At 40.0% G+C, this 12,373-nt stretch overlaps 1 protein-coding gene across 7 annotated transcripts in view; it reads right to left on the reverse strand.

Annotated features, from left to right (window-relative positions):
- MBOAT1 (membrane bound O-acyltransferase domain containing 1) overlaps positions 1–12,373 on the reverse strand; it is a 78,539-nt gene that overhangs the window by 32,459 nt on the left and 33,707 nt on the right. For all 7 annotated transcript variants that reach the window (XM_056521277.1, XM_056521280.1, XM_056521283.1 and 4 more), the window contains 3 exons: positions 10,482–10,559; positions 9,229–9,324; positions 3,868–3,923 (listed from right to left, as the gene is read on the reverse strand). In XM_056521277.1, coding sequence (XP_056377252.1) covers positions 3,868–3,923; positions 9,229–9,324; positions 10,482–10,559 — 230 coding nt within the window. The remainder of the gene's footprint in view (positions 1–3,867; positions 3,924–9,228; positions 9,325–10,481; positions 10,560–12,373) is intronic.

The following is a 12,373-nucleotide window of genomic DNA, read 5'->3' on the forward strand; positions in this document are numbered from 1 at the left end:
ACTATTTATAAGAAAAGTTTAATTAGGTTATTTGCATATGCGAAGTTGCTGATAGTTAGGAAATGGTTTGATAAGCACTCCCTGCAATCACAACATTGGTTGGCCTTGATAGACAAGGTACGTAACTAATAGATACTAGAAAATGAATCTAAGAGAAAGGATATGGAGTATCATAGAATTTTGGCTTTTTTTTCTATTTTTTTTTCTTTGACCCCCTCTGGGGTGGGTAGGGGGGCTTGGGATGAATTTTTGTTATAATATTGTAATTGTAAGATGAGTTACGTTTGTGTAATCATGCTATAAAATATATTTAAAAGAAAAAAAAAGAAACTCAGATAATAAAGCTGTGTAAAAACTGAGATAAGGTCTGTTGTCTTGTTGAATCGTAGTATACAATATCGAGACCGATTGAGACCGTTGGTTGCACCATATGTGCCTGTATATTCTTAACATGTCTGAGTTGTAATAAATGCAAGAACATCCTGGGAGAAAAACCAAACTCCTCTTGTAGACCAAGGTACTTGATTTTTCTGGAGACCACTAATTGAGTAGAGGAGGCCCTGGATGTGGAAGGTAGTGCATCAATAGGCATTAGGGCTGACTTGTCCAAGTTAATATGCAGTCCAGTAAATATGCCGAACTGAGTGATAGAGACGGAGATGCAGACAAGGAGTCCTACGTATAGCTCAAACATACTTGTAAGTCATCTGCATAAAGGGAAATTTTCTTTTCCACCAATCCATAAACCAAGCCAAGCCCTAATCACCACTGCCACACTGCCAGCCGCTCAACGTCCAGTGCAAATAGCAATGTAGAGAAGGGACAACTGTTGAGTGCCTCTAACCAATTCAAAAGGAATAGAGACAAGGCTATTTTCCTTTGCTTGAGCACTGGGGAGTTTAACCCAGGCCATAAATAGCCTCCCAAAGTCCACGTTATCCATTACTACTCAAAAGTACTCCCACTCGAAGCTTTCACAGCATTGAGTTACAGCACTGCACACCTCTCTGTACCATCAGGAGAAAGCTGCAAATTCCAGTAGATGCTCCTCAAATTATCCACAGTTGAGTGTGCCGGCATAAAGTCAGATAGGTTATCATGAACCAACAATGTAACCACACTCCTAAGTCTCCTACCTTCAGAAGAGATAGTGGGCAATACAATTCCGCTAACATCCAGCTTTCTGGGTTTGTGTAGAACTACCACCACAGTCTCTTGGAAAGTCAGCAAAGACAACAATTGTATTTCCTCCATTACAAAGATCCTGAGAATCCGGTGCACGCTTGAGAACTTTGTTGGAGATTCATCAATACCTGTGCTGAAGAAAAGTTGACCAGTTGCCCATAGCAACCAGTTAGAGTGTTTATTTTATTTTTCAGAGACTTTTTCAAAAATAAAAAAAACAATCTGTTTGGTTGTTAAGGGCAACTGGTTAACTTTTCCTCTGAACAAATTTTGAGGGCTCTCCCCCATTATCCCTATCCCGGAAATGGAGAATGTGAACCAGGATTGGATGCGGAGGTGGGAGGGGTCTATTTTTTTTTTATAGATTCTGGCAAAGTAGGGAAAGTTGTACATTAATTACCCCAGCTAGGAGGTAAATTAAGAGATGGCTGTACTAATGAGGGCCACAGCATGAAAAACATTTTTTAGGGTAAACTCTTGTTCAGTCTTACCCCCAGTAATAGGCAGACCCCCCAGTAGCAGCACAGGGGCAATCCAGTCAGAGGCCACAGTCATCCCCCGCAGGGGTTACAGCAGGCTGACTCTGCATCTCATGGTGTGGTGCAGCAGCTTCATCATGGGTCCAGGCAATACTGCTCCAGGCTTGTCGCCACACCAGCGTTGTTTAGCAGGCTTCTCAGGGCAGCACTGTTCAACACCTATTTGGCCTTTTTATTCTGCTGAATGAGCATTACCACCACTGAAAGATGGTCCAGAGCCATGGCAGAAGATAGGACTTTCTTCCTTGCTGCTCTATAAAAGATGTCACTTTTTAGGATTAATAAGTGGAGGTAAGTGTGGAGCTCAGGCTCACACATCCGCTTAAATGCCCAGATAGGGTAGATTAATACTTCGGATTTATTCATATATTTTTTTGAAGATTTAGCAAAAGTAACTGGTAAAACAATGTAGTTGCCCATAGCAACCAGTAAAGTGACTGATTAATTATCAAGGAGCTTTAAAAAAAGGAGTGCCAAAATCTGACTGGTTGTTATGGGCAGCACCTCCCTTTTTACTGCAGGATCTCCACTCAAAAGAACCTGTGTCTGCTGTGATTCTCTGAAGTGGACAGTGCTGCAGTAAACAGCACCACTGTGCTTTACTTGTGCCCTCTTGTGCTATGGAACTTTGGGGATACAGCTTAGGCCCCTTTTACACTACCGTTATGCCCCGTCAATAACAGCCGTAAAAATCTTTTTTTTTTTTTTTACTTTAAAATAACGGGCTTCACACTGCCGGAGACAAATGGCAGCATGAATGTAGCCTAAGTGATACGCCATAACTGTGTAGAGTAGGAAAGCCCTTTCACTGTAAGTACATTACAAACTTTTAGCACTCTAAGCTCTACTCTCTAATACTATGACTAAAAACTAAGGTATATGATATTAGGCTTGGTTCACACCATATTTTTTCCATACAGTTGAGGCATACATTTTTACTACATACTCTAACAAATATAAGTACTGGGATCTTAGAAACCCCCTTAAAATTGCTATTTTTGTCATCAGTAAAGAGAATCAAAGACTTTTAATTACTACTCTGCTTTTAATTAATATTCTGCTGATGCTGTTGTAAACAAAAAGTCATACTTATCTACCCTGGTCCCCTACTGCTCGTCTCTTCTCCTTGCTTCCAAGACGAGTCAGTGTAGGACCACCCTGCTCATCCAACCACTGGCTGGTTTTATGTACAATGTTATCAGTTCCTCACATTTCTCACACTGAGACATTTTACCATATTCGGCGCTCTGCATTATGGACAAACATTTGCACTTTTGTCTGTTGAAAGAAGAACCCTTCCAAAAATACTATGCTTGTTCAACATTTTTTCTCATTGTTCAGTCACAGACCTGAACAGTTAACATACAGAGGCCTGCAGAGTGTAAGAGGTAGGCGTTTGTTTCTTCTTGCAATTTCTCTGAACACTGCACAAACTGACCCTGAAGTGAATTAACATACATCTGGATACTCTAAGTCAGCAACTTGCCAAAATGTCTGCTATTATAGGTGGACAAACTTGCTGATGGTCAATTAATTAAGGGCGTTTAAATAGCAGGTCAATAGCGATCAGGATATAGATTTGGCCCATAGACTTGCACAGGGTTTCCAGCATATCCATATCTTGAATGCTTTAGTCTCAGGCTACGAAATTGCTGGGAAATTTAAACAGATATTTTGCTGCTGGATCATCATCCGAATTTCATTTTAAAGGAGTACTCCGCCCCTAGACATCTTTTCCCCTATCCAAAGGATAGAGGATAAGATGTCAGATCGCCACAGTGCCGCTGCTGGGGAGCCCCGGGATCCCTGCTGCGGCACTGCGCTATCATTACAGCACAGAGCGAGTTCGCTCTGTGCGTAATGACGGGCAATACAGGGGATGGAGCCGCGTGACGTCATGCCTCTGCCCCTCGTGACATCACAGACCCCCGCCCCCTGTATTGCGCATCATTCCGTGCAGAGCGAACTCGCTCTGTGCTGTAATTATAGCGCAGTGCCGCAGCAGGGATCCCAGGGCTCCCCAGCAGCGGCACCGCGGCAATCTGACATCTTATCCCCTATCCTTTGGATAGGCGATAAGATGTCTAGGGGCGAAGTACCCCTTTAAGGCACTACATTCTTTGAATAAAGTAAAACATCTTACCATCATGTAGCTGGAAAGCCAATGTTGTAATTTTCTGTGTTACAATCATCAAAGGACTGCAATAAAGAAATATGGTGCTATTAGACAGAAATCTCAACACACCCTACCAGTCTATAGCGTTCCAAGCAAAACTTCTTTCCAGACAACTAATTATCTCTTAAAACCTTGCACTGGTCACAAAACAGCCTGCATGAGCTACTGCCTTTGCACCACTATAGACCAACAAAGGACATCTTACTCACCAGACCTAACCACGATCCTGCTTACTCTTCAGGCAATGTCTTTTTGCATTTGACAGGACCTGTTCCCTGTCCCCAGTATCTCTTGCAGACCTCTCTCCTGAATTCATTGTTGCTTGTTTCTGTTTATCTATGTAAACCTGTTTACATGCATTTCTCTCACACAGTATTATAAATCTCCCACATTGTGTATTTTTTATGCCCTAAAAGTGGAGGCCTTTATATGCCCTTGAGTAAGATAACGTCACAGGCTATCACTGTTTACAGCCACTGTCATCCCCCACCGCTTCCCTTCTAGAGGACATATCTTTGGGACCATACCAAGATAGTAGCCTGTATTATACATACAGCAGACAGCCCTCTGCCTGACACCACTTTGAACTTTTGGACATGCTGGACTACTAAAGTGTACCTGTCATTTTGAAACATTTTTTAAAACCTGCATGGTTTTGTTTGATAAATTCTTAAATTTTACTGCTCATACTGCTGTTATTAAAGGGGTACTCTGGTGGAAGACAACTTTTTTTCAAATCAACTGGTGACAGAAAGTTAAAAAGATTTGTACATTTTTACCCAGATTTATCAAACTGTGTGAGTGATTTTCCCACGGCAACCAATCACAACTTAGCTTTCACTTTACCAGAGCTCTTTAGCTGAACTTTGGTTGCTGTGGAAAAATCACTCTACTTTTCCTCTCCCACAGTTTGATAAATCTGGGTCTATGTCTATTAAAAAATCTAAAACCTTCCAGTACTTATCAGCTGTTGTGTACAACAGAGGAAGTTGAGTTGCTCTTTTCTGTCTGACCACAGTGCTCTCTGCTGACAGTTCCTGACATGGACAGAGGTTTCACTGTGGTCAGACAAAAAAGAACAACTCAACGTCCTCTGCAGCAGCTAATGAGTACTGGAAGGATTTAGATTTTTTAATTTAAGTAATTAAAAAAATCTGTTTAACTTCCCAGAGCCAGTTGATAAGAAAACACTTTTTTTTCCCACCGGAGTACCTTTTAAGCCCCTGAAACTCCCCTCTATGGTGCACACCTACTGTATTTCTTATTCTTTCCATTTCAGGTAAAGGTACCAGAGCTGGACTATTTGCCAGCAGTTCCCAGACACATGCACTTCCTTTATTTTAGTTAGTTGTATGGCCAATCACAGCACAGTACCTACTCCTTACTGCTGTGCCATGACAGATGATGCTGGTGAAAGAGTATTGGACTGAACAGACTGTACAGTGATGGGAGATGATTTACATGCTGTAGATGGCATGAGGAGGGGGAAGGAGTTATTGATGCAATGGCTTTACAAGGTGCTTTGTAAACAGAAATGAAAGAAACAGCAGAAGTACAGCAAGGAAGGGTTACACTAAGCAATGAACCACTGCTGATGATGATAAGCTAAAGGAAAAAGGGGGGGGGGTACATTCAGAAGGCATCACTGTGTACATATAGAAGTTGGAACATAAGGGACAGCTGGCCAGAAAGTTATGGGTGATCAGAGAGGAGAGGGAAGCCTTGATTTACCTTTCAGGGACAGTGTGGATCCTCTGGAGAAGGCAGACAGGCTCAGCTTATATAAACACAGTCCTGCCCACACTTCCTGTGTTCTGTCTTGGTCTCTCTGTTACTAGAGACAGACTGAGCCTAAGAACAGGCAGTGAACCTCAGACTGCAAAGAAGTGAGATGCCTGGTGGCCGATACTTAATTCTGATTTCTATTTTCTGATCTTGCCTGAGCTATTCACAGCATTTAGAGATATGCTTACAGAAAACCCTGTGGATATAGGCAGCAATAGACAGGATCTATCCCACTCACATGAATGTTTACTAGGCATGCTCTGGGACCTGTGCAAAGATCATCCCACAGAAAGGGGGGGGGGGGGTCTGAGCTGTGGATGTCACCTATTGTTTTCTATATCGACTGGTATCTTGCTGTAATGCTGTACAGATCACTTTTCCTCCGGCTGACAGAAAAAAAAACTGAAAATCTCAGCTTAGTTTTAAGTCTAGTGGGCAGACTGCAAGATAGCAGGATTATTTTAAAATATAGATAGTGAAATTCATTACCAAAATGTTTACTAAAAATGTGATTTAAACAATAGGTAATTTTCAGATTACAAAGTCCCTTTAACCCCTCGATGACATGGCCCATTTTGGCCTTACGGTGGAAAACTTTTTTTTTTTTTTTTATTAACTGGTGCCAGAAAGTATAACAGATTTGTAAATTACTTCTATTTAAAAATCTGAATCTTTTCAGCACTTATTAGCGGTTGTAGGCTACAGAGGAAATTATTTTCTTTTTTAATTAATTTTTTGTCCTGTCCACAGTTCTCGCTGCTGACACCTCTGTCCGTGTCAGGAACTGTCCAGAGCAGCATAGGTTTGCTATGGGGAATTTCTCCTGCTCTGGACAGTTCCTGATACGGGCATCAAGTGTCAGCAGACAGCACTGGGGACAAAACAAAAAAGAAATTCAAAAAGAAAAGAATTTCCTCTGTAGCATACAGCTGCTAATAAGTACTGGAAGGGTAAAGATTTTTCAATTGAAGTAATTTACAAATCTGTTTAACTTTCTGGCAACAGTTGATTTAAAAAAAAAATTTTCCACCAGAGTATCCCTTTAAGGACCAATGTAATTTTTTTTTATTTTTACCCTGTCTCACTATAAGTGCCAAAAAGTTTGGGATGCTTTAACTTATCCAAGCAATTCTGAGCTTGTTTTTTGTGACACATTGTACTTTATGTTAGCAATATATTCTGGTCAATTCCTTCAGTTATTAAATGTGGAAAAACTCCTAAATTTGGCAAAAAAGTTTGAGAAATTAGCATATTTTGTAAATGTGACATTCTCTGCCTTTAAAGCGGTACTCCACTGGAAAACATTTTTTTTATAATCAACTTGTGCCAGAAAGGAAAGATAAACAAATTTGTAAATAACTTTTATAAAAAAAATCTTAATCCTTCCAGTACTTATCAGCTGCTGTATGATCCACATGAAGTTCTTTTGTTTTTGAATTTCCTTTCTGCCTAACCACAGTGCTCTCTGCTGACACCTCTGTCCATGTCAGGAACTGACCAGAGCAGGAGCAAGCATGGACAGTTCCTGACATGGACAGATGTGTCAGCAGAGAGCACTGTGGTCAGGCAGAAAGTAAATTCAAACAGAAAAGAACTTCCTGTGGATCATACAGCGGCTGAAAAGTACTGGAAGGATTAAGATTTTTTAATAGAAGTAATTTACACATCTGTTTAACTTTCCGGCACCAGTTGATTATTTTTTTCATTTTTCCAGTGGAGAACTCCTCTAAGAAAGATAGTCATTTCACATAAATTAATTAAGAATCCACATTTACAATATGTCTATTTTATGTTAGCATCATTTGGTGAATGTCCTTCTACTTTTAAAAGTGTCAGAGGGCTTAGAAGTATTGCAGCAAATTTTGAAATTTTCATGAAAATTTCCAAAATAGATTTTTCTCGGGACTAGTTCACTTCTGATGTGGATTTAACAGGCTAGAAACACCCTTCAATCACCCCATTTTAAAAATTGTACACTTCAAAGAATTCAGGAACAGGATTTAGAAACTTTGTTAATCCTTTAGGTGGTTCACAGGAATTAGACATCGCTTTTGGGACCTTCTTTATATTATGGTGTGATATAGCACTGTCTTAGGGCTTTTTTTTTCGGAAAGAGCTGTATATTTTATTTTTTATTTTTTTTCGAAAAGAGCTGTATATTTTATTGAAACTATTATGGGGTACATGTGACTTTTTGATCAGTTTTTATTGATTTTTTGGCAGGAGGCAAGATGAATAAAAAAGAATAATTCTGTCATTCTTTTTGGTATATTTTTATGGTGTTCACTGTGCATTATAAATTACATGTTATCTTTACTCTGTGGGTCGGTACAATTATGGCGATATCAAATTTATATCGTTTTTATTTTTTTAATGTTTTTCTTACTTTGGGCAACAAAATCATAAAAAAAAAATGTACTTTTTCTGTATTGCCATATTCTAACAACCATCATTTTTTTTATTATTTAGTCGGGTGCTCAACTGTGTATGACAATGGCCCCCACTGTTATCACTCTGTGATGGGTATACCCGCCACAGGGCGTTAACTACCTTCCAGCTATGACGTGTATACATGTCATATAGTGGGAAGGGGTTACATTTTTACTGTCATTCAGAAAAGCTTTTGTAATGTCATAGAGATATGTGAAATGTTTTGCTGGGTCGGGGTCTGGGTACTTACACATTGCGATATAACTGCCATGTTCTGCAAAGGTGAACTTATCCTACAACAAAACCTTATCACCCTATAAAAACCACTTTGTTCTCTCATCTCACTTTGGGAAAATCATAAAGTCATACTACGGGGTATTTGGATTAAAACGGCAGCCTGCAAGAAATGCAATCCTTCTTCTAGGAAACTTCATAAGGTTTCTAAAAGTGCTTCCAGCTATGTTGGTTTCTCTTGACATGTTGTCCTCACCACTTAGAGCTTCATTGTGTGCCTTTAGGAGCGGATCCTGGCACTCTATAGCTCTCCCAGAGCTCTGGTCCACTACAGGGTTTATTTTCCTCATTAGGTACCAGGGCTGCCTCTTATCCCCACTTCTCTGTGCCCTGGCATTTAACCTCTGATGATTGCTATATGTTAGAAATAAACCATAAATGCTACTTCTCCTAGACCCCTTTGATTTAATGCTATATACAGACCAATATAACAAAATATCCTATCATACGAGTGTTTGGAATTGGAGGCCCACACAGCAAAAGTTAGATATTCCCACTAGAAATGAGCGAACTTACAGTAAATTCGATTCGTCACGAACTTCTCGGCTCGGCAGTTGACTTATCCTGCGTAAATTAGTTCAGCCTTCAGGTGCTCCGGTGGGCTGGAAAAGGTGGATACATTCCTAGGAAAGAGTCTCCTAGGACTGTATCCACCTTTTCCAGCCCATCGGAGCACCTGAAAGCTGAACTAATTTATGCAGGAAAAGTCATCAACTGCCGAGCCGAGAAGTTTGTGACGAATCGAATTTATTGTAAGTTCGCTCCTCTCTAATTCCCACCTTACACTATATACCCAAGTAGAAGGCAGCAGATACTTACCCAGAAAAATCTGTTGAAAGAATACCATAGTTAAATATGTACACTCGGTTAATCTGGCATAGTGTTAGGTATCCCAGGGCAAGTATAAAAGAGTAACTGAAAGACAAAACATAAGTGACTACACATTTTATCAAATTTCTTTACCATTTATTATAAATATTACCACACATCTTTAATGCATTTGTTTTCAGGAACAACATCAAATAATCCAGTAATGTGAGATGATTTTAGATTGTCGACAATTGTTTTGAAATTTTAAAATATGTACGCTAACCCCACCCAAAGGATCAATATTCTATGGATTTAAAATAATAGAAAATATAGATGAAACACAAGCTTAAGTTTAAGCAATATACAATTACTTTACAGGTTATAAATACCACTTAAGGGCAATCTGGCCTGTGTATAAATAAGAGAGGCTTGAATTAAAGGGGTTATCCAGGAAAAAAAATTTTTTATATATCAACTGGCTCCAGAAAGTTTAAACTGATTTGCAAATTACTTCTATTAAAAAATCTTAATCCTTTCAGTACTTATGAGCTTCTGAAGTTAAGGTTGTTCTTTTCTGTCTAAGTTCTCTCTGATGACACGTGTCTCGGGAAACGCCCAGTTTAGAAGTAAATCCCCATAGCAAACCTCTTCTAAACTGGGAGTTTCCCCGAGACACGCGTCATCAGAGAGGACTTAGACAGAAAAGAACAACCTTAACTTCAGAAGCTCATAGGTACTGAAAGGATTAAGATTTTTTAATAGAAGTAATTTACAAATCAGTTTCACTTTCTGGAGCCAGTTGATATATTAAAAAAAAGTTTTTTCCTGGAATACCCCTTTAAACTCTAGATTCATGTCCCAAAGCTGAGGTTTAGAGCAAAGTTTGTGGAGTTAGCAGTAACCAGCAAAAGTGCTGTCTTTATTAATCTAGTGTGACACCAAGTAGCACACCAAGATAAAGAGGTCATTTAGTGACGCGTGCCATCTTCCTTCCTAATATAGTTGATCCCAGCCTGAGGTGACACATTTTGGGGTTTGTTTTGCATCTGAAGGCCAAAAAACATAAAGGTTGTAAGCAAAGCAGGAACTACCAGGTAACCATAGCAAAATAAAGAATAAAAGCTCCTCTGTGATTACTGTACTTACATGAGCACACCGTTTTGGTGCTGCCTACAGGCCCCTTTTAGACAATGCAATGTGCTGTGTTTTGGATTAGAATGAACCACATGGTCAGAATTGTTTGGTTTATGTTCTTTCCTTACCTGTGTACTTTTTCAGTACTTGCATAGATCATGATGCAGTAGCTCAAAAGAACCAAAGAAAATATGTGCAAAGAGTACCTAAAATATAAAAAGCCAAAAAAAAGTCAGAAGTTCATTGAATTATATCCTTAAATACATTTTTACTAATAAAAAAAACATAAAATTCAAAATACACTACAGCAGATTCATACAGCGCTATTTTCCCCAGTAAAAAGTAAAATTAAGTCCCTACAAACTCATTAGGAGTCAATGGGTTGAACAGATCCCTAATATCCTTCACAAAAAGTAAATATGAAAGTAAGCGTACATGTGGAAATTTAGCAACTAGTATGTAATCTCAAGCTCAGTTTACCGTACCCACTTAGCTTCAGCAGACAGTGTTTGCAAAGAGAAGTCCTGCACTCTATCATAGTCTCTGAGTTTATTAAAAACTAACAATTTGGTTCTGATCCACCTTCAATACACCACTGATGCACAGTCAATGATTAATGCATTTACACACCCTTCTTCGTCTGTGAAGTACTGGAAATACGTTGATTATTTTCTGTGCACCAGTGGTTACTTGATGTGGACAGCAACTAGAGATGTGAAGGCCTGGGGGGGGGGGGGGGGTAAAGAAAAATTAGGCAAAAATAAATAAATATTTTTTTTCCCCAAAGACGCTTTGGTTTTGTCTTTTTCCAAAAATAAATCAAATAAAATAAAATGTAGTAGGGAATAGATTATTTTATAAACATCAGAGAACCTTTGCAAGTTCCCCAGTCCCCATATAAAGACAAGCAAATCCTGGAATACAATGTAAATGGGCACTGTCAGATACAAAAAAATTTTACAAGTTGTACATCTTGGCAAAATTAACCTATAATGCTTAAAAAGAAAATGTTTTTTCCTATTTATATAAATCATGGCTTATAAAATCATGGCTTTATCTAAGCTGAACCACAGGCATGGACAATGTCCAGTAAGTGCGGATGGGCTAGCACTCCTCTGTGCTCTCTCCTTTCTGATAGCACTCCTCTGTGCTCTCTCCTGTCTGATAGGACTCCTCTGTGCTCTCTCCTGTCTGATAGGACTCCTCTGTGCTCTCTCCTGTCTTATAGGACTCCTCTGTGCTCTCTCCTGTCTGATAGGACTCCTCTGTGCTCTCTCCTGTCTGATAGGACTCCTCTGTGCTCTCTCCTGTCTGATAGCACTCCTCTGTGCTCTCTCCTGTCTGATAGCACTCCTCTGTGCTCTCTCCTGTCTGATAGCACTCCTCTGTGCTCTCTCCTGTCTGATAGCACTCCTCTGTGCTCTCTCCTGTCTGATAGCACTCCTCTGTGCTCTCTCCTGTCTAATAGCACTCCTCTGTGCTCTCTCCTGTCTGATAGCACTCCTCTGTGCTCTCTCCTGTCTGATAGCACTCCTCTGTGCTCTCTCATGTTTGATAGGACTCCTCTGTGCTCTCTCCTGTTTGATAGGACTCCTCTGTGCTCTCTCCTGTCTGATAGCATTCCTCTGTGCTCTCTCCTGTCTAATAATACTCCTATGTGCTCTGTCGTGTTTGATAGTATTCCTCTGTGCTCTCTCCTGTCTGATAGTACTCCTCTGCGCTTTCACCTGTCTGATAATACTCCTATGTGCTCTCTCCAGTCTGATAGTACTCCTATGTGCTCACTCCTGTCTGATAGTACTCCTATGTGCTCACTCCTGTCTGATAGTACTCCTCTGTGCTCTCCCCTGTCTGATAGTACTCCTATGTGCTCACTCCTGTCTGATAGTACTCCTATGTGTTCTCTCCTGTCCTATCAGACAGGAGAGAGCACAGAGGAGTACTAGCCCACCCTCACTTACTAGACTTTGTTCATGCCTGTGCTTCAGCCTGGACAAAGCTATGATTTTATAAGCCATGA

Source organism: Hyla sarda, chromosome 5 (genome assembly GCF_029499605.1).
Source record: "Hyla sarda isolate aHylSar1 chromosome 5, aHylSar1.hap1, whole genome shotgun sequence".
Lineage (NCBI taxonomy): Eukaryota > Metazoa > Chordata > Amphibia > Anura > Hylidae > Hyla > Hyla sarda.